At 46.3% G+C, this 27914-nt stretch overlaps 1 protein-coding gene and 1 long non-coding RNA gene across 4 annotated transcripts in view; one reads left to right on the forward strand and one right to left on the reverse strand.

The window, feature by feature from the left end:
• Positions 1–17610, forward strand: part of LOC132535317 (uncharacterized) — a 20141-nt gene extending 2531 nt beyond the window's left edge. Inside the window, exons 2-4 of one of the 2 annotated variants that reach the window (XR_009547113.1) lie at positions 510–590; positions 7235–7304; positions 17381–17610. This is a non-coding gene — a long non-coding RNA (uncharacterized LOC132535317). The remainder of the gene's footprint in view (positions 1–509; positions 591–7234; positions 7305–17380) is intronic. The other variant, XR_009547114.1, reaches the window with a different exon arrangement.
• The window catches only part of RFTN1 (raftlin, lipid raft linker 1), a 273063-nt gene that overhangs the window by 142559 nt on the left and 102590 nt on the right, over positions 1–27914 (reverse strand). For both annotated transcript variants that reach the window (XM_016191112.2, XM_060180858.1), the window contains exon 3: positions 26453–26639. In XM_016191112.2, the coding sequence (XP_016046598.1) occupies positions 26453–26639 (187 nt within the window). The remainder of the gene's footprint in view (positions 1–26452; positions 26640–27914) is intronic.

Raw genomic sequence — 27914 nt, forward strand, 5'->3', positions numbered from 1 at the left:
GAACCTGGGACTTCAGAGTCTCAGGAATGATGGTCTCTTTGCTCTATCCCCACCCTTTGTTTTAGGTTTTGGTGCCAGGATTGAACTGCAAGCCTGCCTCAAGCATGCCGGGCATTCACTCTACACTGAGCCCCCGCTCCTGCCCCTCCAGCTGCATACAATGCCCGTGTTCCACACAGAAGTTTGCTTGTTGTTTCTCTCTTGCCAAGATTTTCCCATCTACACACTCCTACGAAGAGGGCTAATTTTAACTTAAGTTCTATAGCTACACTGCCCACTAGATACGTTTCAAAGCACCTAAAACAGACGCATTTCAAAGCACCAAAAATGGTAGCCAGGGCAGCTGAGGATTTGAATGCTTGATTTTCCGTCACTAAAGTGAATATAGAGTCCCCTCTCTGCATGTGGCTAGTTCTTGTTTCCTACTAGGTAACAGGAAAGTACAGTTCAGCTGGGTTTCCCAAGGGTAACGTGCGCACAAGACCACCTGGAATTTTGCTTTTTTACAGATTCTGACTCGGCAAGGCGGAGTGAGGCCTGAAGAGTTGCAGCTCGGAGAGAGAGGCTCCCAGGTGGTGCCAGTCATGTTGGTGAGTGAAGCACTCCGTGACCAGCAGGACTCCACCTCAAGTTCCTTCGTGGGCCAGCGGTCTCCGGAATTTCTTGACTACACACTCCATCAGTAAAAAATGTTCCCAAGTACTCATGCTCCAGAGGCTCCCATGTCACAAAACGTTACACAGCAAACAAATATTTTGAAAGGATGGGGGACAAGCAATGTAAAAGGTTACAACCACAATGACTTCAGTTTATTAAAAACTACGATGTCAAGGCATAAGAGTTGAAGTGAGATTTACAAACGCCAACGGTAAAAGTAAATCCATATTCCAAAATGACTTCTCCTTTAAATTCACCTTTTAAAAAGATGTTATTTATGTACTCTCTGGGGAGGGGAGACTGCAGAAGCACTCCTTCACATGCAGTGTTGGGGATCGAACCCTGAACCTCACAGGTGGAAGGGATACACCCTATCGTGAACCTCTACTGAACCTCTTCTCTGACCACTCAAAATCTCTTCTTTGACTGGCCCCAAATTCTTTGGCCTTCTTCTGTCAGGTAAGAATAAATAAGATTTGAATTTTTTTAATACTTATTTTCCCTTTTGTTCACTTTTTTTTCATTGTCATAATTATTATTGTTGTTGTTACTGATGTCATCATTGTTGGATAGGACAGAGAGAAATGGAGAGAGATGGGGAAGACAGAGAGGGGGAGAGAAAGATAGACACCTGCAGACCTGCTTCACCGCCTGTGAAGCGACTCCCCTGCAGGTGGGGAGCCGGGGGGGCTCGAACCGGGATCCTTACACCGGTCCTTGCCCTTTGCATCACGTGCGTGGAACCCACTGCACTACCACCCGACTCCCAAGATTTGATTTTTTTCAGTATGTTAACATAGCGGCGCACCGGCCATGGCCTGTTCAATAGCGATTGAGGAGGACCCGAACTGCCCCTGCGGCTACAGACAGACTATGATCCACATAGTCAACGACTGCCACCTCTCCAGATTCAAAGGAGGTCTCGAAACTTTACATCAGGCTCAACCTGACGCTGTTGACTGGCTATGGAAGAAGGGCAAATGCTAGAAGAAGTATGTTAACAAGGCTCCTTTTTTAATGCAGTGCTGGGGAATGAGCCAGGGCCTAGTGCCTGCATTGCACTGCTGGGAGCCTCCCTGGCCCAACTTTCTATTCATTTTTATCTGAAAGAAAATGAAAAAAAAAGTGAGGGGAGACACCACAGCTCCACCCTACCATCCACGCAGCTTTCTCAGTGGACTCCCCTCCTGTTCCCATGTGGTGCCAAACCTCAAACACAGGCTTTCATACATAACGAGTCGTGTACTCAACTGTGTGAGCTCTCCCTGGCCTTATCAAAGCTCTTATAAATGGTGAGAGATGGGCTAGTGTGGCCATCCCCCACCCCCCGTGTGTGTATGAGAGAGAGAGGGAAGGAGGGAAATGGAGAGAGAGAATGAGAGGGAAAGAAAGATATTGTGATTATTATTGTTTTGCCTCCAGGGTTATTGCTGGGGCTCAGTGCCTGCACTATGAATCCACTGCTCCTGGAGGCCATCCCCCCTTTTTTGTTGTTGCCCTTGTTGTTGTTGGCTAGGACAGAGAGAAATGGAGAGAGGAGGGGAAGTCAGAGAGGAGGAGAGAAAGACAGACACCTGCAGACCTGCTTCACTGCCTGTGAAGCGACTCCCCTGCAGGTGGGGAGCTGGGGGCTCAAACCTGGATCCTTTTGCCAGTCCCTGAGTTTGGCACTACCTGCGCTTAACCCGCTGCGCTACCGCCTGACTCCCACTTCTTTTTATTGTTGCAGTTACTATTGTTGTTGTCACAGTTGGTTAGGACAGAGAAATAGAGAGAGGAGGGGAAGACAGAAAGGAGGAGAGAAAGACAGACACCTGCAGACCTGCTTCACTGCCTGTGAAGTGATCCCCCCTGCAGGTGGGGAGCTGGGGGCTCGATCCTTACGCTGGTCATTGTGCTTCACACTCTGTGCCTTAACCCGCTGCAGTACTGCCACCCCCACCCCTACCCCCCCCCCCCCAGTGATATTTTTTTAACTGCTACCAGAGCAAGCTATCACTGGGGTTTGGTGCTAGCATGATGAATCCACTGTTGCCAGCGGCCACATTTTTTTTTTCTTTCCCTTTATATTTTATTTGCTAGGACAGAGAGAACTTGAGAGGGGTGGGGGAGACAGTGAGGGAGACAAAGACAGACACCTGCAGACCTGCTTCACTACTCATGAAGCTTCCCCCCTGCATATGGAGAGCAGGGGCTCAAACCTGGGTCCCAGCTCATGGAATGAACCATGTGTGCTTAGCTATGTGTGCTTAACTAGGCGCACTGCCATTCAGCTCCTGAGAGAGAGTTTACATTTATATTTCTAGAATTCCCCTTAATCTGCAATCACTTTACATATCGGAATATTTTAAGTCATGTCTCTATTTCATGAGGGCTAATTTGGTTGAAAACTACCAAAATCCACTTCACTGAGTTCTCAAGTGGAAACCCCTGAACCCAGATTCCCTGAGGTCCCTGACAGACAGGTGGCCTCTGCACACCTACTTTCTCTTGTAATTCTGTCAGAATTGTGGTGGCTACTGGGGGGGTGGGGCGGGGCACAGAACACTGGTGGAGGATGCAATGAGTTAAGACCATGTATGGGGGCAGGGGTAGACAGCATGATGGTTATGGGTTCAAGCTCCAGCATCAACATAGATGACATGCAGGGAGCACTCCATGGGTAGTAGGATACTGCATTGGTGTTGTCTTTGTTTGCTTTAATTTTTTTAATATTCATTTATTTTCCCTTTTGTTGCCCTTGTTTTTTATTGTTGTTGTACTTGTTGTTGATGTCATCGTTGTTAGACAGGACAGAGAGAAATGGAGAGAGGAGGGGAAGACAGAGAGGGGGAGAGAAAGACAGACATCTGCAGACCTGCTTCACTGCCTGTGAAGTGACTCCCCTACAGGTGGGGAGCCGGGGGCTTGAACCTAGACCCTTATGCTGATCCTTGCACTTCGCACCACATGCACTTAGCCCTAGGCACTACCACCTGACTCCCTAATTTTTTAATTATATTTATTTATTGGATAGTCATATCCAGATATTGAGAGGAGGGGGGAGATAGAGAGACACCTGCAGCCCTGCTTCACCACTTGTGAAGCTTCCCCCCTGCAGGTGGGGATCAAGGCTTGAACCCAGGTCCTTGCACATTGTAACATGTGTGCTCAACCAGGTGCACCATTGCCCAACCCCTGGTATTCTCCCTCTCTCTCTCTCTCTCTCTCTCTCTCTCTCTCTCTCACACACACACACACACACACACACACACACACACTCACCCTCTTTCTATTCTCACCAAATAAAATGTATCTGTTTGAGTTGAGGGGCTGCTGAGCAGTGCTGCATGTGCTTTAGGCTCTCCCCCAGCACTGTCTTTAATAAAAGAGCATTCAGACAGCACTCAATGTTCCCTGGCAGGAGAAATGTCTATCCCTTAACCCCACAGGGACTAGTAAGACATTTGCCTCACATGAACACTACTGAGTTTGAGATGGACTTCCATCACATTGGAGAAAACTAAAGTGCTATAGTACTATAGTATTCTCCCCCATCTCTCTCTCTCTCTCCCTCCCTCTCTCTCCACCCTCTCCCTCTCTCTCTCCCTCCCTCCCTCTCTCTCCCTCTCTCTCTCCCTCCCTCCCTCTCTCTCCTTCTCTCCCTCTCTCTCCCTCCCTCTCTTTCTTTCCTTACTCTCTCTCTCTCCCTCTCTCCCTCTGTTCCTCTCTCTATCCCCTTCCTCTCTCTCTCTCTGAAAATGCTGAGCTGGAGTAATGATACCCTGGTGATGATAAAAAAGAAAAAGAAGAGAGGCAAGGAGGGGAAGGGAGGGAGGAGGACTGGAGAGGAAAGTAGAGCAGAGCAGAGCAGAGGAGGAAAATAAAGAAGAAGAAGAAAAAGGACATCAGGTTCCAGTCAGGATGTCTTAACCTTCTTCCAGATAACAACCATGGTAGCTCTGCACTGTTAGATTAGCCTAAGAATGAAATGCCATCTTGATTATAGAATTTCCGTATAAACCTTAAGCTATTCTTTTCTGCTCCTTTGATCTTTTTATCGTATTTTATATTAATACTATGCTGTTTGGATTGCAATAAATTTATAGTGTATATTAAGATCTAATAGAACACCATTCTTCTTTTATTAGGATGTTGGCAATTTTTGCACATGGATGTTTTTTTCTATGTAAAAATCTCAAGTAATTTTCTCCAGTTCCCTGTAAACCCTGTTGAAATTGTAATTACATTTACATACTAATATGAAAAGAATTTTCACTGTGTGTTTTCAAGGGCAGAGAGTTTAATATGACTGTCAAAAGTAAGATTTAGGGGCTGGGGAGAAGCATAATGGTTATGCAAAAGACTTTCATGCCTGAGGCTGTAAGGTTCCAGGTTCAATCCCCAGTTCCAACATAAGTCAGAGCTAGACAGTGCTCTGGTCTTTCTCTCTGTCTTCCTCAGTATCTTTCTCATTAAAATGAAATAAATATTTTATTAGTGATTTAATAATTATTGAAATGATTGTAGGATAAGAGGGGTACAATTCCACACAATTCCCACCACCAGAGTCCCTTATCCCATCCCCTTCCCTTGTAAGATTCCCTATCTGGGAGAATGGACCCAGGATCATTATGGGGCGCAGAAGGTGGAAGGTCTGGCTTCTGTAATTGCTTCCCCATGGAACATGGACATTGGCAGGTCGATCCATACTCCCCACCTGTTTCAACCTTTCCCTGATGAGATAGGACTCTGAGGAAGTGGGGTTCCAGGACACATCAGTGAGGTCCATCTGCCCAAGGAAGTCAACTTGTTGTCATGGTAGCATCTGCAACTTGGGGGCAGAGTATTGGGAGCTGGAGGGTTGACGTTGCACACCTGGCGTCTCTGGACACAGTCCGAAGTGAAGCTTGTCCAGGTGGCACTGGTTGCCTTGATTTAGCTGGGACCAGCAGATGCGGCATCAGATGGTCTGGGTCAAGAACATGAAGGAAAATAAGCAAAGCCCCGGAGGTTTCAGGACTGGGAGAAATACAGATTTTACAGAGAATGAGGAAGGTTCCTTGCTGCCTTAGAGTTGAAGAAGGCATTAGAGAATTATTATTATAACCAATAATTTTTTTAAGTCTGCCATAAGGTCAGTGTTCTCCTCATTAAAATAAACAGTAGGAAGTCGGGTGGTAGTGCAGTGGGTTAAGTGCAGGTGGCGCAAAGCGAAAGGACTGGCATCAGGATCTTGGTTCAAGCCCCTGACTCCCCACCTGTGGGGGAGTCGCTTCACAGACCTGCGGTGAAGCAGGTCTGCATGTGTCTGTCTTTCTCTCCCCCATCTTCCTCTCCTCTCTCCATTTCTCTCTGTCCTACCCAACAATAATGATATCAATAACAATAATAAATATCACACAAAAAACGAGGGCAACAAAAGGGAATAAATAAATATTTTAAGAAAGAAGAAGTCCAAGCCCATCGTGTCTGTATAAGAATCATAGGATTCCCTGACTAGGGCCCCAGGCTTAAAAAAAAAAAAAAAAAAAAACAGTAAATTTTATTTTTATTTTTTAATTCTTCTTTGCCTCCTGGGTTATTGCTGGGGCTCTCTGTGCCTGCACTGTGAATCCACTGCTCCTGGAGGCTATTTCTTCCCTTTTGTTGCCCTTGTTGTTTATTGTTGTTGTTATTGATGTCATTGTTGTTAGGTAGGACAGAGAGAAATGGAGAGGAGGGGAAGACAGAGAGGGGGAGAGAAAGAGAGACACCTGCAGACCTGCTTCACCGCCTGTGAAACGACTCCCCTGCAGGTGGGGAGCCGGGGGGCTCAAACCGGGATCCTTACGCCGGTCCCTGTGCTTTGCGCCATGTGAACTTAACCCGCTGCGCTACTTAACCCGCTGCCTGCCCCCCACCCCCAAAAGTAAATTTTATTTTAGAACTTTGAAATATCCTAAGCACACCTGTGGTTACCAATGTGGGCTAGACATGTGAAGTGAAAGAACTGAGGCCTCTCTCTCTTTTTTCTCCTTTACTAAAATAGTGATTTAACCAAGTTTTACAATTATAATATTTCAGGAGTATAATATCATACCCATACATGTTTTGTTGTTGTTGTTGTTGTTACCAGAGCACTGCTCGGCTCTGGCTTATAGTGGTGTGGGGGACTGAACCTGGGACTTTGGAACCTCAGGCATGAGAGTCTCTTTTCATGCCCTCTACCAGGTGAGTCATCTCTTGGCTCTGAAAAGGTTTTCTATTTCCACACATACCTGCAGGAGCTGGAGAGGGGGGTGTCTGCTGGGACTTAGGAGGTAGGTTCCAGACAACTGCTAACAATCTTAAAATGCTCAGGACATATAGACGTAGATATTTCAAAATATCAATAGCTGAGGAACTAGGTAAGTTGAGGATTTCCACTTTAACTCTAGCAGTCAACTAGGTAAGTTGAGGATTTCCACTTTAACTCTAGCAGTCAAAAAATTAAGAGGAATCCTGTTAGAAGTAGACAGATCCCTATATGAGCCTGGGCTAGTCCACTCACCAAAAACATGACTTTGGGTAAATTGATTACTGCTCTGTGGTACATGTCCTGCATCTTGCCTTTCAGGAGTAAAGACAACTCACATTATGAGGCAACGAGCAAGGACTCAGACCAGCCACAGCAGTCCCTGTCACATGTGAGTTACTGCGGCTACTACCATAAATGCTATGTCAAATGAAGACGTTTTCAGAAACACGAATGATCTGGGCTACTTAACAGAGTTAGTTGGGTGGCTTTATACTATATAGAAGTTTGGAAATAACAATTTTAACAAGTCAGCCATTATCATAAACTACACTGCAGCAAGGATTGTACTCATCTCATCTTCTAACAAGGCTACTATCTTAGAAGATAAGATGCGTAACACTCAATAGCTACACTATGAGTTTGTTTTTAAGGAGGAAAGGGAATTGCAATCCACTGATGGTCTTTAGAACTATCAATGCACACAACTACTCAGTGCGGGCACGGATAAGACCTCATCATCGGAATGGAATGGTGGGGGTTAGGGATGGGGGTCTCCAAATGGTTTGCAATGGTAGCCTTATGTTCTGAAACCAGTTTGAAACCAGTTTTAATTAGGCTGTTGATTCCATAATTTATCTCTGGGGACTCTCAAATTTCTCAAGAGACCCTACAATTAGCTCCAGACCTGCCAGCTGAGAGATGATGTATTTCTGAGCCACGAGTCTCAGATGGAACCCAAGTCCCTAAGTACCACACACATCCCCACTCAGCCACCCTACACTGCAGTGCCAAGAAGTCATTCATAACCTCCTTCCTAGGATAAAATGGGACATGGAAGATAAGGGTGTCTTTCAGCTACCAGAGAAAAGTCTAAAATCTCTGCTGAAAGTATAATAATGTTTTCAACAAACATCAACCACAAAAACCACCATCATGAGGACATAATGAGAATAAATTATAATACTTAACACATACAGGAATGAAGCAAAAGTGCTCTCAGAGACAGGTGCTGTGTCAATTAGTGATTGGATTTTTAAAGTCTTTGCAGCCATTTTCAGTTTCAACTCATGGCTGGTGAATAAGAAGCAAATGAAATGCTACGCCTTCATAAGGCACATGACAGCATTTCCTTGCTTGTAAAATGGTCCTGTCTTACAACTCACAATTATAGAAAAGGAGCTGGTTCAAGATGATGTGGTCTAGGCAGGGATAATTTGGTTTCGGCTGATTTGGACCAGATTAGATGGGTTCAAGGTGGACTGACCCAGCTGGAATTGTTTGGAACAGTTTGGCCCAATTTAGAGTGGTTTGAACTGGATTAGTTTAGTTTTAATTGGACTGATATGACTTTAACCTCTTTGGTATGATTGGATTAGTCATAGTTTGGTCCGAGTTGAGTTCCAAAATATTAAATTAAATAAATTGATTATTTTTAGTGACTTAGCATTGTTTTTAAAAAATATTATTTATATATTTATTATTGGATAGAGACAGAAGTTGAGATAGGAAGAGATGATAAGAGAGGGGAAAGAAGACAGAAAGACTCCTGCAGCCCTGTTTCACCACTCATGAAACTTCCCACCAGCGGTTGGGGACCAGGGGCTTGAACCTGGGTCCTTGCACACTGTAATGTGTGCACTTAACCAAGTGTGCCACAGCCTGGCCCCATGATATTGTTTTACAGAATTATTAGTTTAGGTCCCAGACTTTAATGTGAGTGACACATATAAAGACAGAATTATTAGCAGCTAAAATTGTCAACATGGTGTACCCATGGCCCTCAAAATAGCAGGTGTGTCTTGTAGTCTTCTATCTACTGAAAGACATATGGGAGGAGGGGATCTTCACTCATAATATCTTAGGACAAATACAGATACTTCATGGGACTGTAGTACTGCACACACTTAAACACCAGCAGGAAAATTCAAAGAAATTAAGTGCCCTGCCTCTGTGTCTGGGCGCACGACTGGCTGTTCTCCATCATGCCAAACTACAGCTACGAGGACTGGGAAACACGAGCATGTCAATTCTCTCTCTCTGAGGAAAGGAAAAAAAAAAACCAAAACGTGGTGTTAGACACCGGCAATCAAAGCCACTCTAAAGGAGGGAAGAACAAGTTCTCACAGGAACAATGCCTGGTGCCCACTCTCTCCGCTGGGAGAAAGGGCCATGCTCCGGAGAGAGAAGACTGGAGTAATGAGGTAGCCACTTAGGGGTGTGGATTATAACCAATAAAAAAAAAAGGAGGGAGGGAGGGAGGAAAGGAGGAAGGAAAGAAAGGAGAGAGAGGGGAGAGAGAGGGGAGAAAGAGAGAGAGAGAGAGAGAGCCTCTTTACCCAGGAGAATGTAGCTTTACACCAGCATATTAGATCGGTAAGTGCAAACACAATAATTAACAGTGAATCCTGAAACTTCAACACACCAGGAAAGGGTGTCACTCCAGAGAGAGATGGGGAAATTAGAGGAATACATTAAGGTAGTTCACTGTGATGCTGGACAGCTCCTCAGGGGGCAAGGTGGCAGCCCAGGAGAGCTAATCAAGCCATTCCCACACCTCAAGAAGCCTGAGAGAACTGACACAAGGATGAGACGAGGGCAGCAGAGAGTGGAGAGCGGGGACCTTCCTATATCTGAATCCAAAATAATGACCCCCATGCTAAACAAACACCTTATTCCCTGCTCTGAATCAAGAAAAAGAACTCCAAGCCCACCTTCCGCAGTCTCTGCTCTTGGAGGAAAAGGAACCCAGCGGCAGGCAGCAATTCCCCCAGCATGGCACCATATGCCAATCACTGCTACACCCAGAGTTACTTTCTGTCCTCACGTGTGATTCCAGCAATCAGCACACACTCCAGGGCTGTGCCCCAGCCTGGGGTGAGCGTTTCTAGGGCACACCCTACTAGGCACCACCACCTCTTGTGTATTTCCTTTAATTATGAAACCTCTTTCTAGAAGCCTTATAATCCTCCCAAGAGTCAAAGTAATTGGTAAAAATTAGACATGAAGGGACACAAGGCCACTTAAAGAGGACACTTTGGACTCTATTTTTTAAAAGAAAATTCTTTTTAGCTCCAATATAATTTTGTACTTTTCCAATTTTGCCCTTTTCAAATGCCAACGGAAACGTTCACGCTATGGCGATGCAACGCAATGCATTTGTGCTCCATTTACGGTCCAGAAAGACTCTCCTTCCTTTGAAAGTCACACTTTGGGTGCTTCATAAAAGGAAGAAATGAAAAAATAAAAAGTAGCACAGATACACCTTGGCAGCTAATCACTGTTATTTGGGCAACAGCAGGTAGGTGTGCGTGTGTGTGCATGCATGGGCGTGCATGTGTGTGTGTGTGTGCATGTGTGTGTGTGTGCGCATGTGTGTGCATGTGCACATGTGCGTGTATGCATGTGCGTGTGTGCATGCAAGTGTGCATGCATGTGCGTGTGCATGCATGTATGTGTGTGTGTGTGTGCATGTGCGTGTGTGTGCATGCGTGTGTGTGTGTGCCCCATTATACAAGTCCATGATATGAGGCTGTAGTGACAGGGCATGTTTCTGATACTGGTAAACAGCCAATCCCACAAAACATCAATGTGGCAATGGGCTTGTGGTCCTTTTGTGAATGATGGTGACAAAAGTTTCAGTGCACGGTTTTATTTTATTCCACTCACACGTATTCTATTAAGGTGTCGAACAGCTCAGCACTGGGCAGTCTAAGTAATGGGAATCCAACGATAAAAGAAGATTTAGCAGGGAGGAGGAGAGAGGGCAGGCATATGAGATTACAGTGCTCGAGGACCCAGGTTCAAGCCCCCCACCTGCAGGAGGAAAGCTTCACGAGTGGTGAAGAAGGGCTGCAGGTGTCTTTGTCTCTCTCCCTATCTTCTCCTCCTCTCTCAATTTCTCTCTGTCCCTATCCGATAATAAATAAATAAAAACAGAAAAAGAAAAAGAAATTAATAAAAATCGTGGGGGCCAGGCAGTGGCGCACCTGCCTAAGTCCACAAACGACAGTGTGCAAGGACCCAGGTTCAAGCCTCCGGTCCCCACCTGCAGGGGGAAAGCTTCACGAGTGGTGAAGTACAGCTGCAGGTGTCTCTCTGTCTCTCTCCCTCTCACCTCCCAATTTCTCTGTCTCTATCCAACAAAAAAAGAAAATAGAATAAAATAAAATAAAGAAGTTTGTTAAAAAGAGAGAGTCTGAGAAGTCCGATGGCTGTGTGTGTGTGAGGCAGAGCCAGTAGCTCAGAGCGGGGTAATGAGCTCCACTGCAGGAAAACACACAGACAACTGTAGGTCGCAAGATGGCAGCCAGTGGATGGGTCGGGGAGACACCACGTGATTTTGGAACAACAAGGTGGCCACTGAAAATAAAAAGAGAAGCTTTCAAAATCTACATAGTTAGCTTTTCTTAAGAAGAAAAAAAAAAAGCACAAGTTCTGGTGTCACTTGGGAACAATGAAGCGGGGTTACGAGAGGGCCTGGGCACACAGAAAAGGATGCGTGCGGGATGATCTTACGCATAGGTGGGACTTAACAAGGACAGAAAGGGACAAGACAGAGGAAACCTTTGACTAGGTAATAATAAACCATGGTAATATTGCACCAAGGCAAAGGATTCTGGGAAAGCATGGGGAGGCGCGCAGGGAGGGGGTTTTGGGGCTTGGTGCATGGACGGCGGACAGAGACCTAAGTTGAGGGGAGAGAGTGTTTTGCAGATAACTTATCACAGGGAGATGAGAAATGGCACCTGCGTCAAGAACTGTACCTTAAACTGTCACCCCTCCCCCAATAAGATAATAAAGGAGGCTACAGAAAGAGTTGCCAACATCCAGCTCCAGGAGCCTGGCTCACAAACATAGCTGAGTTTGCAAGCCCTGTCCTACAATTAAGGCCAGATCTTTGGAAAGTCCAGATTTTTCTCAGCACCAACAGGGAAAGAAGGAGGGACAGGCCAAGCACTCTCTTGAGATTTGCTTACCTGGAAATAAGACAATAAACAGAAAAGATAAAATACCAAAAACGGCTCCCTCTGAATTACTTGACACAGGGTGGCCGGAGCTGACTCATTCAGAAATCGGTGCTATATCCAAGTGCTCACAGGGACATCTTGCTGACGCATCTGAGAGCAGACACTTCTCAAGCTCCGACCATATGGTCAGTCTGGCAAGAAGTAAAGCACTTAGCACCACTCTTGAAAAGCCACTGCATCTCTGCTTAGAGTCACAGGAGAGGAGACATCTGGTATGGACAGTGAGGAGCCTGGGCCCAGAGGGCAGCATGGAAACAGGCCAGGGCCTTCTCAGCTCGCCAAGGTTTCCCACAGCCTCCCCTGGCCTCTCCCAGCTCCAATTTCTCTCTGAGCTCTGAACACCTTTACCCACTGGACACCCTCAGAGTAAATATTCTGCTGCCAGCAACTACCCCAGCATGACGGGATCAGACAGCTGCAGAGGTGAGACCGCTGCAAGGACTGGGCTTGGCCTCAACCTTGAGTCACAATGGAGAGGACCCGAGACAACTGCAGGCTTTGCTCTAGGAGGAGATACGATCCTAGAGGCTGAAAGACTCTGAGGGGGAGTGTCTGGCCCTGCCCTGAGCTCCTGGTGTTCCCACCCTCCCCAGCTCAACTCCCACCTGTACAAAAGATGGACACTCTTTTTTTTAAAATAATTTTTAAATTTTTTTAAAAATGTATTTATTTCCCCCTTTTTGTTGCCCTTGTTTTTTTTTATTGTGGTAGTTATTATTGTTGTTATTGGTGTTGTCGTTGTTGGATAGGACAGAGAGAAATGGAGACGGGAGGGGAAGACAGAGAGGGGGAGAGAAAGACAGACACCTGCAGACCTGCTTCACCGCCTGGGAAGCGACTCCCCTGCAGGTGGGGAGCTGGGGCTCGAACCGGGATCCTTAAGCCGGTCCTTGTGCTTAGCGCCACCTGCGCTTAACCCACTGCGCTACCGCCCAACTCCCGCGGACACTCTTTACAAGGTAGACGGCTGATTTGAGTATTGTTCCGTCCTCCGCTGTACCTTCAAAAGGCAATAAAGTAATTTCCTTCATGTGAAAGCTGGTGTGGAGGAGCCTGGGCTTCTGTTCGACTTGGAGGCTGCCCCACACCTGCTGTGCACTCACTCGTCTCCAGTACTGCCCAGAACTCCTCATTACCTTCCTCTCCAATCCCGCGGAGCGCCCCAGCGTCTGTGTGCACTGCAATCTTCTGCTCACCCATGTGTCTACAGGGCCGACAGGAAATGAAAACAGAGAGGGCCTAGCGTGTGCACAGTACTTGGAGTGCCTTCCAGCCCAGTGTTTGGAGAGAAGCATAGCAGTGCTCTGGCACCCACAGGGTGATTAGCCCTGCCTCTCTCCCACTAGGTGCTGAGGCTCAAACACGAGGCCCTACCCATGGCAAGGCATGAACTCTGCCCACTGAGCTATCTCCCAGCCCTGCTGTCTTCTCTGGCAGCTGTGCTGTACGCATCCCAGACCTGGACGTGTCTGAGGCAGCTCACTGCCGAGGGCTCTGGGGGGGAGAAGCATGAAAGTCGCCCTCCCAGCTTCAAGGTGGGCTTGCTGCTCCTTGTGGAATCAGATCCTGAGGATGTACTCTGGCTGGCTCTTCCCCCTTGCCTGTCCCTTGTCTTCACACCTTCTGAGTCCTCCTGGGGACATCGCCTTAGTGACCACTTTCTTGCAAATTCTCTCCTGAGATTCTCTCCTGAGAATCTGCTTCTGAAAAAAACCCCACCCCAGCCCCCTTCTTTCCCAGCCCTGCCTGTTAATCCTCCCAACCACTCAGTCAAAACCTTGCTCACATTTTATTTATTTTCTTTTTCTTTTTTTTTAAAAAATAAATTGTATCCATTTATTTTATCAAATAGAACAGGGAAAAATTGCAAGTTGAGGGGGAGGTAGAGATGTAGAGAAAGACAGAGGCACTTGCAGACCTGCTTCATCACTCGTGAAGCTTTCCCCCTGCAGGTGGGGACCAGAGGATGGAACCTGGGTCCTCGTGCACTGTAATGTGTGCGCTTAACCAGGTGTGCCACTGCCTGGCCCCTCATTCACATTCCAATGTTCCTCTTCCTTCATTTTATTTCCTTCCAACTAAAAGTTAAGTCTAGGGAGCTGGGCGGTAGCACAGAGGGTTAAGTGCACGTAGTGCAAAGCACAAGGACCGGCATAAGGATCCCAGTTCCAGCCCCTGGCTCCCCACCTGCAGGGGAGTCGCTTCACAGGCAGTGAAGCAGGTCTGCAGGTGTCTGTCTTTCTCTCCCCTTCTGTCTTCCCCTCCTCTCTCCATTTCTCTGTCCTATCCAACAATGAACACCAATAACAATAATAATTACAATAATAAAACAACAAGGGCAACAAAAGGGAATAAATATTAAAAAAAAAGTTAAGTCTAGCAGAGACATGGTTCACATCAACCTCTCTTTACTATAGCCTGCTTTACTTGCTCTCTTCTCCTGACATAACTATGGCCATGTTTTCTCAGCTCCTAACTCACAATCTCATTTACATTTGAGGACTTGGTATTACATTTGAGGACTTGGTACTCTGCAAGCATGGCTGGTTCCTCTGAAATAAAGCCCAGGCATTGCAATGACTCTCTGTCAAGGTCCCCAGCTTGGTTATCAGAGATCTGCTGTGACCCCAGAACTCTCCTAGCTTTTGTCTTTGTTCTCCTCTGGTCCCCGGGCCTCAGTCACCCCATTGCATTCAGGCTCCAGGCTCCCCAAGCCTTCCCACCCGCCACCTAGTCCCCTGTTCAGATCCACACACCATTTCCAACCCAGAGCAGCTGTGAGCCGGGGTGCCTCCCTCCCCAAAGCACCCCCAGATGCACATTTCAGGTGAGAAGTGGAGACCAGCACCCACAGACTCCTCCTGGCAGCTACATGTCTGCCTACATACAAGTCACTTCCCCTTGTAGAAAAGTTTCTTGGAAGCTGGGAGCTCTCACAAGAGTTATCTTTGTGCCGTGAGGTTACATCACATCTGCTTATCTGAGGAAAAGAAAAAAATCTAACTGAAAAGGAAATATTCTTTACCACTGAAAATACTGCCAGTTATTTGACTCAACAGGCAGATGTGCCTCCCACCCCCACGCCCCAGAATTGCTGCGAGGGAGGCAGGAGGTGTGGAGATCCTGTCTGTCCCCTCAATCTCAGTTCCTGCAAACACTTCTAGAGGTGCAAATATCTCAGCACTGTGGGTGGGATTCTAATGAACACTCACTACAAGCCAGACCCACCGACTTCCCCACGGGGTTGAGTGTCGGGAACACCCAATCTTATCGGCTTTGAAGGAAAACGCTCACTGGTCAGGCAGAGATGCCACGGCATTGCACTTCCTGGACAAGGAGACTTTCCAGGGAAGTGAGGATGAAGTGCATTCTCCGCCCCTCCACCAGGGACCCAGGGTCCCACCCCTACATTAGCTCCTCTGTGCGTCCCACCCACCCCACTCCTCGGTCAAAAGTCACCTGATGAATGTCAACAGAGTTCACCCGTGTCCTGGCTGCCTGTACCATACAAGGCGTTATTTCAGGGGTCTTGGACCCCAATGTCTTCGACCCATTACTGATGAAAAACACATCCATGACACCCTGAATTAGCTCTACGTGTGAACGGTGACAATTCAATGGCTGGAAAGTGGAGTGACACAATATGGTTTTATACTTATGTCTACAACCATAAAACGACCTAGAATTAATCCCACACTCAAGAAACATCAGAAGTGACATTTTAATAACTGGCTTCTCTTAGCCATCATGTTTTGAGATCTCTGGCAATTTATTCTGAGGAAAACTGCCCAGAAAAAAAAATGAAGGACAACTTAACTGTACTTAGAATTCAGTGTGAACATAACTATATTGTCTATTGAAAATCATTAAATATTCCAAAGAGTTACAAAGAGAGAAAGTATGGACTCTCTTTCCCACTTATTGACTAGGTATCTCTTATTTAGCTATTCATTCCCCAGCCAGTTTTCAAAGTGACTGACTGACTGACTTTGACTAAATTCAACACATTTAAGATCAAGGACAATTTATACTTAAATATGTGGTTTGGCCTGACAACTTAGAATGAAATTGTATTTATGAGAAGCTTCAAAAGAAAAGGATCATGTAATTTTTCATGAGTTTATGTGAAATTCGCCCAAATAGTAGGAGACTCAGAAAAATGTAACTGCACTTAGCTTTTGGAATGACACATTAATAATCTTGCTAGGCTGTCAATGGGAGTTTCAAATGCCACTAAAAACATTTCATTATGAGAATGAAAGAAACTCTTTAACCTTGTGTATACTACTCTTTAGTTTGTTCAGAAGAAAGCAAGCAAGTAGAAAGACCTAAAAAGATACCATAATGTTCCTGATGAAATAGTGTCTCCTTAGACTTAGATACTCTCCTCACCTACTTCCTATTACATTTCCCTCACTCACTCCAAAGCTAATCTTAGCAAAGCAAGGACTGCAAAAGCTGAATAAGGGCAAGAGACCGGCATACTTTAACAATGACTGTTTAGTCACTATCAGGCCACTCCATCAGCTGGGGCCCTATTCAGGGAGTCCTGAGATTCCCAAACAGACATGATGGGCCTAGAACCTCGAATAAATCCCTCTCTCCATTGTTACCGGTCATCTCTATCAGCAACAGCAAAATAGACCCCTGTGTGGGCCCCCATAGGACTTTGCCCTCAGTGTGGATCAACAAGGGTAGAGAATGTTCCATCCTCCGAAGGGAGGTTGGATAATATACTCTATCTTCCACCTGAGGAAGATGGGTCCTGAAATTGGGGCAGCTTGGAACATTCTTACTCATGACCACAGAATGTGAGCTCAGATCTACAGGGATGCAGAGGTCACATAGGCTCCTAAGCTGAATATGGGCCCCAGATCACATCAGATCGATGGGGTTTACAGTCAACAATATTTATACCCCTTCCCCATATTAGGGAGCTACTCTCTTCCCTGACCCAGCTTTCTGATCCTTTTTTCCAGTCATGACATTATCTCCCCAGACAAGAACTTGAATCCCCCTGCATATCAAATGTCAGGCTCAGGAAAAAAAAAAAAAAACTAGTATAGTCATGGGCCCGTTGGAATATAACTAAAATAGACCTACCATCTACAAAACGGAGACACCCCCCACCCCCAACTCTTCATCTGCACTATTCCAGCCTTTAGGTTCATGATTGGTCAACAATTTGTTTGGCTTTATATGTTAACTCTTCTTTCAGCTACCAGGTTCCAGATGCTGACATGATGTCAACTGGACCTCCCATGGCAGACGACCTCACCAATGAGTCTTGGAACCCCGCTCCCCCAGAGCTCTGCCCCACTAGAGAAAGAGAGAGACAGGCTGGGAGTATGAATCAACCTGTCAACACCCATGTTCAGCGGGGAAGCAATCACAGAAGCCAGACCTTCCACCTTCTGTACCCCACAATGACCCTGGGTCCATACTCCCAGAGGGATAAAGAATAGGAAAGCTATGAGGGGACGGGATGGGATACGAAGTTCTGGTGTTGGGAATTGTGTGGAGTTGTACCCCTCTTATCCTATGGTTTTAGTCAGTTTCCTTTTTATAAATAAAAATTTGAAAAAAATAAAACCATCATTCTTTCAGGGGCCAGGTGATCTTACACCCACTTATGCATATGACCATGTGAGAAGACCTGGATACCAGCCCTGGGTCCCCACCTGCAGGGGGGTCGCTTCACAAGTGGTGAAGCAGGTATGCAAGTGTCTATCTTTCTCTTTTCCTCACTACCTCCCCTCCCTTCTTAATTTCTGTCTTATCAGATTTAATAGAAAGATATAAAATAAAAAGAAAAAGAAGGGGGAAATGGCAGCTTGGTGTGGGGGGTTTTAGTTCTGGCATGAAGCCCCAGAAATAAAAAGAAACAAACAAAACATTCCTTCTCCAGGAGCATTACCTTTCCAGCATAAGGGAAACTTCTTTGTCATTTTTTAAAAATTATTTTAATCTCTATTTATTGATAAGAGACAGCCAGAAATCAAGAGGGAAGAGGGTGATAGAGAGGGAGAGAGACGAGAGAGACACCTGCAGCCCTGCTTCACCACTTGCAAAGCTTTCCCTCTGCTGGTGGGAACTGGGGGCTTGAACCCAGGTCCTTGTGCGCTGTAGCACGTGCGCTCAACCAGTTGCACCACCACCTGGCCCCTGAAGGGAAACTCTGGATTTCCAAATCTCTTGGTACAATGTTCCTGAGTTATTTCCTCATAAGCTGCAGATCCCAGGAAGGCAGACTGTTCCTGCTACCTATACCCTCTACGTTCCCCACCAGGTAAAGAATAAGAGTGAATAAACGAGTAAGCAAACGAAAGCAAGATTACATGATCTTTTTTTTTTCTTTATCCAGGGTTAACGCTGAGGCTCACTGCCGCACTCTGGATTCACTGCTCCTGGAGGCCTTTCCTTTTTTGTTTGTTTCCATTTTATTGGATAGGACAGAGAGAAATTGAGAGGGATGGGGCAGATATATAGAGAGAAAGGTAAGCACCCACACACCTGCTTCACTGCTTCTGAAGCATCCCCACCCCCCTGCCGGTGAGGAGCAGGGCGTCAAACTGGGATCCTTGCCCTGAGTGCTATGTGCACTTAACTGGGTGCACCACCGCCCAGCTCCCAATTATATGATCCTTTTTCCCGGTCTTGCTGCAGACCCCGAAGGCCAGTTGATAGCTGAGAACTATGTTCATCTCTCAATCACATTAAGGCCGATTTTATCCAGATTTCACGTATTTGTCCCATGGCGATTCTTGCTAATAAGCTTGATCTGCATGGACAGAAATCTAGAACATTCATCTGCAGTTCCAGCAGTGTGGTCTCTCTTCCAGACATTAACCAGCCACTTGCTTTCTCTCCGAAAGCTGAGAGCTAAGTCATTTCATTTAACAGCATCTATAGCTGTCAGAGCTTTGGCAGACTTTGTGAAAAATGTCATTTTAACTGTCCATATTAAAAATTAATCATAGAAAACTCTCTTTGTTTTATTTCTCCTATTTCAAATCCCTACTGACTCTATAGATAAAGTTATGTTGGTTCATTCAGTTTTAACTGTGTGGAGTCTTAACTCCATGATGTGAAATTGCACAACTATTGCCTGTACTAGGAGCCTGCCTACACCTTAAAATGTTTTCAGCTGGGGGCCGGGTGGTAGTGCAGCGGGTTAAGTGCACATGGAGCAAAGCTCAAGGATGGGCAGAAGGATCCTGGTTCGAGCCTCGGCTCCCCACCTGCAGGGGGGTCGCTTCACAAGTAGTGAAGTAGGTCTGCAGGTGTCTGTCTTTCTTTCCCCCTCTGTCTTCCCCTCCTCTCTCCATCTCTCTCTATCCTATCCAACAACAAAAATAATAACAAGGATAAACAACAAGGGCAACAAAAGGGGGAAAATAGACTCCGAGAGCAGTGGATTCGTGGTGCAGGCACCAAGCCCCGGTAATAACCCTGGAGGCAAAAAAAAAATGTTTTCAACTATAATGGGGGTGGGGGTGGGGGTCAGCTGCAGAGAGGGTGGCTTATACATGTGAGTGTGAGGCCCTGGGGTTAAACCCACCATTACAGAAAATAGTGGAGTAGTACTCTGGTCTTCTCTAGCAATTAAAAATGATCTAGGACAATCACTTTGCTTCCCTAAACTATCATGCCCGACAGAGAATAAAAGAAGGTCTCTTGGTCAGCTTGACCAGAAGAATGACAGACAGACTGCCATTCTCCTTACCATACTTGGTAAACCACCCATCTCATCGTCGTTTGGAAAAATCACTACTTTTATTACCGCGCTTGGTAGATCCCCAAGACCTTGAGGCTTCCTTGCTGAAGATGGGAGAGGGTACCACGGCAGAGCAGAGGTGAATTCTTAGCATTGCCCAAACCTGAATGATGCTCAGATTCTCTCTCTTTCCCTCTGGTTACATAAACACATACAACTTTTTAAAAATTTCTTTACTGGGGAATTAATGTTTTACATTCAACAGTAAATACAATAGTTTGTACATGCATAACATTTCCTAGTTTTGCACATAACAATACAACCCCCACTAGGTCCTCTGTCATCCTTTTTGGATCTGTATTCTCCCCCCCCACCCACCCCAGAGTCTTTTACTTTGGTGCAATACGCCAATTCCAGCTCAGGTTGTAAACACATATGATTTTAAAGACAAACAATAAGGAGAGTGGTAGTTTTAAATCACAGCACGAAGCCATCCAAAGAATTTCTCTGCCCATATAGATCTGCTTGCCGAGGAGCTGGAGTGATCACTAAACTCATCTAGCCAGAACTCAAACCCAGGGAGAAGACCCCCATCTTCACTTTCTAGAAAACGCCCTGCACAGGATGTTTCGTTATTTTTCACAGACTGTAAGTTCCGCCCTGACTGAAATTCCATCCACTTCTTCTGGGAAGTGAGCGAATTAGCTCACATCTGTCCTCAGTGAAAGAACTGCTATTGCCAGGGAGGAGGTCTAGCATGTAGAGCACAGCACTTGCACGTGCAAAGCCCCAGGTTCAGTCCTTAGCACCGCATATGCCAGAGCACTGTTCTGGTCTCTGCCAGACCTACCTGGTCTTCTACCCTGTGGAACACCCCGGGGGAGGCTTCTTACTGCCCAAGGAGCTTCTTCACCCACCTTGTCTGCTCAGTTAGCTTGCTGAGGTGAGGTCTTGTAAATCACTGACTCTAAAGCCCTCACAGCACCGGTTAAATCAGGCCCAGAATTTCTGTCTGCTGATGTGCTCCCCCTCCTGCCCTCCTCCACACCACTCACAGCAGCCACGTGTGGCCCGGAACACAGTCCTCGAACACGAACACTATTTCTCAGCTTCCTCGGTGTTCACCCCCCTTCACCAGTGCGGCAAGGACCCCATAACATGGGTCAGAGTCAGGCCCGTAGCCCCACAAGACTGTCAGATCCTCTGCACCCTTGATAATTCAAAGTGCAGGCCATGGACCCACAGCAACAGCAGCCAAAGCACCCAGGAACATGTTGGAAATGCAGAGCCCAGGGGCAGCTGTCTCACCCCGTAGGTGACCCTGGGTTCGACCCCCAGGGCACTCTGCAGAGTGGAGCTATGCTTTGGTGTCTCTCCCTCTCAAAGTACGTAGAATTTGTTCAGATGGCCCAGGCTGGTCACTTGGGAGTGTCACGTGTGCAGGAGGTCACTGGGTCATTCTCCTGCACTACGTGAGACAAAGAAATGCACTCCAGACCCCAGGCTTCACCTCAGAGCTACTGAGTCAGACTGCATTCAAACAACATCCCTGGCAGATTCTGAGAGGACTCAAGTTTGAGTCCTACTTCGTAGCCTGCAGAAAAGCAGAGTCTTCTCGACACAGCATCAAGTTCACTTAGGCTCTTAGGATGTGCTGGCCTCGTGCTGATGCTCCTTTTAACATCACCTCTGCGGGAAGTACAGTGTGGCCTGACCAAAGTGGACCTGGCCCCTTGAGATGGGTTGATTTTACTGAGAGAGTGATCTGATTGCCACTCCAGAGTGGGCAGTGAACCCAGGGCTTCCCTTGTCCACTGGACTTCACTGTACACACTGAACACCCTTTCAGTCAAAAGATCTGTCCCCTCAAAGCACCGAGACCTGGAAGCAGAGAAGAAGCTTACAAGGAAAGGTATGTACCTAGTCAGGCTTACAACCTGGCATCGTATGGGTGGTACTGTGTGGCATCTCCTCTCTTTCTCTCTGAATGAAAAGTCACCCAGAGAAGTGAAATCACATATTAAAGAGACAATAAACAGACAAACACCAAGTCTAGGGGGCAGGCGGTAGCGCAGTGGGTTAAGCCCACGTGGCACAAAGCACAAGGACCGGTGTAAGGATGCCAGTTTGAGCCCCCGGCTCCCCACCTGCAGGGGAGTCACTTCACAGGCGGTGAAGCAGGTCTGCAGGTGTCTGTCTTTCTCTCCCCTTCTTGGTCTTTCCCATCTCTCTCCATTTTTCTCTGTCCTATCCAACAACAACGACGGCAATAACAACAATGGCAACCAAATAGAAAAAATGGTTTCCAGGAGCAGTGGATTCATAGTGCAGGCACCGAGCTCCAGAGATAACACTGGAGGGAAAACAAACAAACAAACAAACAAAATCTAAAGGTCTGATCCAAGGACCAGAAATGTGAAGACCAGTGAATCCCCAATTTAACCTGGTAGGCTAATGGCAAGTCGGTTTTGCTTCCTTCCCGAAATTCAGATTTGAAGACTCCTAAGTGGTAAAACGGAGGAGTGATGGAATTGCGGAAGCACCCCTTCACCTACAAACCAGGCACCCTCCCTTACTCTTTTTCATCAAGGAGTGTCCACGAAGACCTCAGGTGAAAGTCACAGATGTCAGTAGGACCTAGAATCACAATGGCTTCCGTAATCACCTCCTCTGGAGATCCTGATAACTGAGTCATGGCCATCAGTCCATGGAAAGAAACCAAAGAGGGAGACACAGAAAATCTCGTTCTGCAAGAACTATTATCATTCTGAACTTTCGCAAAGACATGCACCAGCATCCACGTCACGCCTAAGCGCAAGAGGATGCAGACTAAGAGCCCCAGAGCTCAAGCAGCCATGGGGAGAGGAGAGCTTGGCTTCCAGGAAAGAGGAGCCTTGGTGGCACATCTCCTGCCCCCCGGCTGTCCCCTGAGCGCACAAGGCCACCTGGTAAAATCACCTTTGCAAGGGAAGCAGAAGAGCTGTACTTTCCCCTCCCTTCTAACATGGAACCAGTTGCCACTCCAGGCAAATCTGACATCCTTTGCCAGACTTCCCCCCATCCCACCTTTATTGCTTGTTTGTTTAAAAAAATCATTTAAAATCAATATTGCAAGGTCCAGGTGGCGACACACCTGGTTAAGTGCAGGCAGTACCATGCACAAGGACCCCAGGCCCCACCTGCAGGCAGAAAGCTTCACGAGCAATGAAGCATGGCTGCGGGTGTCTCTGTGTCTTTCTCTCTCTCCCTCTCTATGTCTCCTTCCCTCTCAATTTCTCTCTGTTTTATCATATCCAATAAGGTTTTAAAAAAAGAAATCATAATTAATATTGCTCCACTTGAGAAACCAATTTCCACCTCTCTTTTCTTTTCTTTTTTGAATATTTATTTATTTATTCCTTTTTGTTGCCTTTGCTTTTATTGTTTCTGTTGTTATGTTGTCATTGTTGGATAGGACAGAGAGAAACAGAGAGAGGAGGGGAAGACGGAGAAGGGGAGAGAAAGACAGACACCTGCAGACCCGCTTCACCGCCTGTAAAGCGACTCTCCTGCAGGTGGGGAGCTGGGGGCTCGAACCAGGATCATTTCGCCTTCCTCCGGTCCTTGTGCTTTAGGTCATTTGCACTTAACCCGCTGCCTGCCCACCTCTCTATTCTAAATGAAACTCAGTAAAACCATGAGCCAGTATTCCCAGGCTGCTTAAGCCACACTGGGAAACAGCCCTGAAGCCAACACCAAGTCAGTTACAGCACTCGACTCAAGTAGGAACATTTTGTTTTTCTACCAAGTTTGACAGAACCTAGGATGAGCTCTGAATATTCTGCAGTTTTCTGGGACAAAGCTCTTGGAAGAGAGAATTTCCCTTTTTTGTACAGAGTCTTTTATAAATGATCGTGTAGGCTTGGCAAGGCAGCTCACCTGGGGTGGCGCCTGTGTTGTTATGCACACGAGCAAGGTGCTAGCCCAGCTCCAAGGCAGTGGGGAAGCTGTGGAGCTATGGGATCTTTCCTTTCCCTCTGACTATCCCTTTCTTTCTTTTTTCTTTTTTATTATTTATTTATTCCCTTTTGTTGCCCTTGCTGTTTTTTTTTATTGTTGTAGTCACCATTGATGTCGTTGTTGGATAGGACAGAGAGAAATGGAGAGAGGAGGGGAAGACAGAGAGGGGGAGAGAGAGAGAGACACCTGCAGACCTGCTTCACCGCCTGTGATGCGACTCCCCTGCAGGTGGGGAGCCGGGGGCTCAAACCGGGATCCTTACGCCGGTCCCTGCGCTTTGAGCCACCTGCACTTAACCTGCTGTGCTACAGCCCGACTTCCTGACTATCCCTTTCTATCTAGAAAATGATGATGATGATAATAATAATAATAATAATATGACGGTGTGTGGTTGGTCATATTTTTTCAGAAGAATACTATCACACTCTGACTCCCTGTATCACTCTGGGAGCGCATGTCTTCAAAGGAGGCATTTTTCTATTGGAGTTAAATCCAATAAATCGAGGGAGGTGAAGCCTGTAAAATCACACTCTTTCAGAAAAGATCTTAGTAACCAGGGAAACAACTCAGCTAGTAAATCGCAGGACTTGCACACCAGAGGCTCGTGAGTCGATCCCTGGCCCTGCTTGTACCAGCGTGTTGCTCTGGTTTCTCTCTCTCTCTCTCTCTCTCATATGAAGCTCATTCTCTTAAAAATTATTTCATTTACTTCTTTAGAAAGAATGATAGAAGGGGAGCCAGAAGAACGCTCAGTAAGCAAAGAACATACCTTAGTATGTGTGGACCCTGGGTTTGACCCCAACACCACGGACAACACTGGAAGGAGCACAGAGGACGGCGCCTCTTCCTTCCTGCTCTTCTCTCTCTGTCTCTCCCTCTTTCCCCATTTCACACAGCTAAGTTTATAGAATTAAAAACCGACTGGGCTGGGGAGGGTGCCTGACGGTAATGCACATATATGAGACTCTTGGGCTCCAGTTCCCACCTGCAGGTGGTGGGGGGAGACTCACCAGAAGTGAAGCAGTGCTGCAGATAGCGCTCTCTCTCTCTGCTCACTCCCTCTCTATCTTTCCCTTCCCTCTCCACTTCTCTGTCTCTATAAAAAGTTGAAAAACTTCCCACACAGACATGATGGGCCCAGACCTCTTAAAAGATCCCTCTCTCCACTGTCACTGGTCATCTCCATCAGGAACAACATAATGGACCCCTCTGTGGGCCCCCATAGGACCTTGCCCTCAATGTGGATCAACAATGGTAGAGAATGTTCCATCCTCCGAAGGGAGGTTGGATAATATACTCTATCTACCACCTGATGAAGATGGGTCCTGATATTGGGGCAGCTTGGAATGTTCCTACTCATGACCACAGAATGTGAGCTCAGACCTACAGGGATGCAGAGGTCACACAGGCTCCTAAGCTGAATATGGGCCCGAGATCACATCAAATCGATGGGATTTACAGTCAACAATATTTATACACCTTTCCCATATTAGGGAGCTACTCTCTTCCCTGATCCAGCTTTCTGGTCCTTTTTCCAGCCATGACATCATCTCCCCAGACAACAACTTGAGTCCATCTGCATATCAGATGTCAGGCTCAGGAAAAAACTAGTATAGTCATGGGCCCTTTGGAATATAACTAAAATAGGCTTACTAGCAATTTTCAAAATGGAGACCTCCAACTCTTCATCTGCAGTATTCTAGCCTTTAGGTTCATGATTAGTCAATAATTTATTTGGCTTTATATATTAACTCTTTTTTTAGCTACCAGGTTCCAGATGCTACCATGATGCCAACCACATTTCCCTGGACAGACAACCTCCATCAATGTGTCCTGGAGCCCCACTTCCCTAGAGCTTTGTCCCACTAGGTAAAGAGAGGCAGGCTGGGAGTATGGATCGACCTGCCAATGCCCATGTTCAGTGGGGAAGCAACTACAGAAGCCAGACCTTCCACCTTCTGCATCCCACAATGACCCTGGGTCCATACTCCCAGAGGGATAAAGAATAGGAAAGCTATCAGGGGAGGGGGTGGGATATAGAGCTCTGGTGGTGGGGAATGTGTGGAGTTGTACCCCTCTTATCCTATGGTCTTGTCAGTGGTTCCTTTTTGTACATAAAATTTTTTTAAAAGTTGAAACAGAAAAATGGTCACCAGGAGCAATGGATTCATTGTATAGGCACTGAGCTCTAGCGATAAGCCAGAGAGAGAGAGAGAGAGAGAGAGAGAGAGGCAGACACACGCTGAGACCAGAGCATCACTCGGACACATGTGGTGCTGTGGATTAATCCGGGAACTTCCCTCATGCAAGACAGTGCTCTACCCACTGGCCCACCTCAGTGCTGCTAAAATTAAACTGTATGCAGTCCCATGTGGATGCTTCTCAGATACTACGAAACCTCTTTCTGGTTGTCTGACGCTTTACTTTGCCTCACCTGTCAGAGAGCAGAGGCTCTGGGCCAGGAGGCACATTTCAAACCACATGTCCTCTCTCCTCTGACCCCCTCCCCAGCCTCCTCCACTCACACACCAGCCACCACATGGTGCTGACTGGTCTCACCCATAGAGGCCTCACCTGTCTGTTTTCTTGATCAGGATGACCCTGAAGATGTGCTCCAGGGGCGTCTTCTCCCTCTCCTGGGTCGGCTGCACGAAGGGGTGCAGGGTCACCAGCGAGAAGCCCTGCTGGTACAGCTCCAGGAGCTGGGCTGGCAGGTCATGCAGAGAGGCCAGCCTCACCGCCGAGGACCGCGGGAGCTCCGCTGGGAGAGGAAAGAGTAGCCACATCAGAGACGATCCCAAACACCCAACCCTACCCCATGGGATTCCCTCTCCCCCGGCCTTGTGGAGAGTCCTTTCTTGCTAAAAATACGTATTCCTGTCTTTATTATTATTCAAAGAAAACTCACAAGCCGCTGGTTATTTTCCAAACCATATAACACTACTGAAAACTGGATGATTTAAATCTAGTCAATCTTCTTATAGATCACACCAGAAAATTATTTCAGAAAAACAGAAAAGGAGGAGAAAAAGAAAGAAGGGGAGGGGACAAAATTGTACGCAAAGATAAAACTGTCAGAAGGGAAAGAGCAGTGTCAACAAAGTCAAAAGGCAAATTGGAACAAAGATTCTGTGACATTTAACACAAAAGTAAAATAGCCTTAATTTCCAAGTAAGTCTTTCTCTTTACACACACACACACACACACACACACACACACACACACACACACACACACACCAAGAAACAAGAAAGATGAAGTGGATAAAATCTATGAACAGGTAACTGCCTAAAAAGAAAAGCCAATAGTTTCAATGGTATTCAAACTAACTCAGGATTACAACTATGTGTAACAAAGTAAATATTATTTTCGTCTACTAAATTACTCCAAAATTTGGATGAACTTTTTTTTGAGAATAACCAAGATTCAAAAATCAAATGAAAAAAAGGCATAGGTATAAATGTGCAAACTGTGAAAGTAACCATTAAAGTGAAAATCCAGAAGCACAGTCCTATCCCAGGCTTTCCCCCTTGGAGATTCGAATCAATAGTGTCCATTTTTGCACGAACATTAATAATTGCTGAATTCACACACAGGTAAGTACGCCCATATATCTCCCTTCCTTTTACACAAAGGGTAAAGGAAAATTATGTATGTGGCTTTTCATCAGTTCTCATCGATTAATAATAGACTTTCCTGAACAATAGAGAGTTCAGCATTCTGCTCACAGATGCAGTATGCCTCTGTGTGATGACCACAGACCTTTAAAACTTTCCTCTTTAGAAGGAAAGTTGTAACAAAAAGCATTTATTCCCGGATAATTTCGTATGTGTGTATGTGTAGTACATGAAAATGCCTAGGTGTGACATTACTGGGGTAAAATAAATGTGTGACATTTCTCTAAGATCTTGCCAGGTTTTTCCATGATTAGCACAGTTACTGCCTATCAACGATGTATAGAAGGTATTTCTTTTTCCATGTCTTAATTACCTAGCAAAATGTGTGTCTCTTGCTGTGTTAATTATATTTTTCTTAT

Source organism: Erinaceus europaeus, chromosome 21 (assembly GCF_950295315.1).
Source record: "Erinaceus europaeus chromosome 21, mEriEur2.1, whole genome shotgun sequence".
In the NCBI taxonomy this organism is placed as follows: domain Eukaryota; kingdom Metazoa; phylum Chordata; class Mammalia; order Eulipotyphla; family Erinaceidae; genus Erinaceus; species Erinaceus europaeus.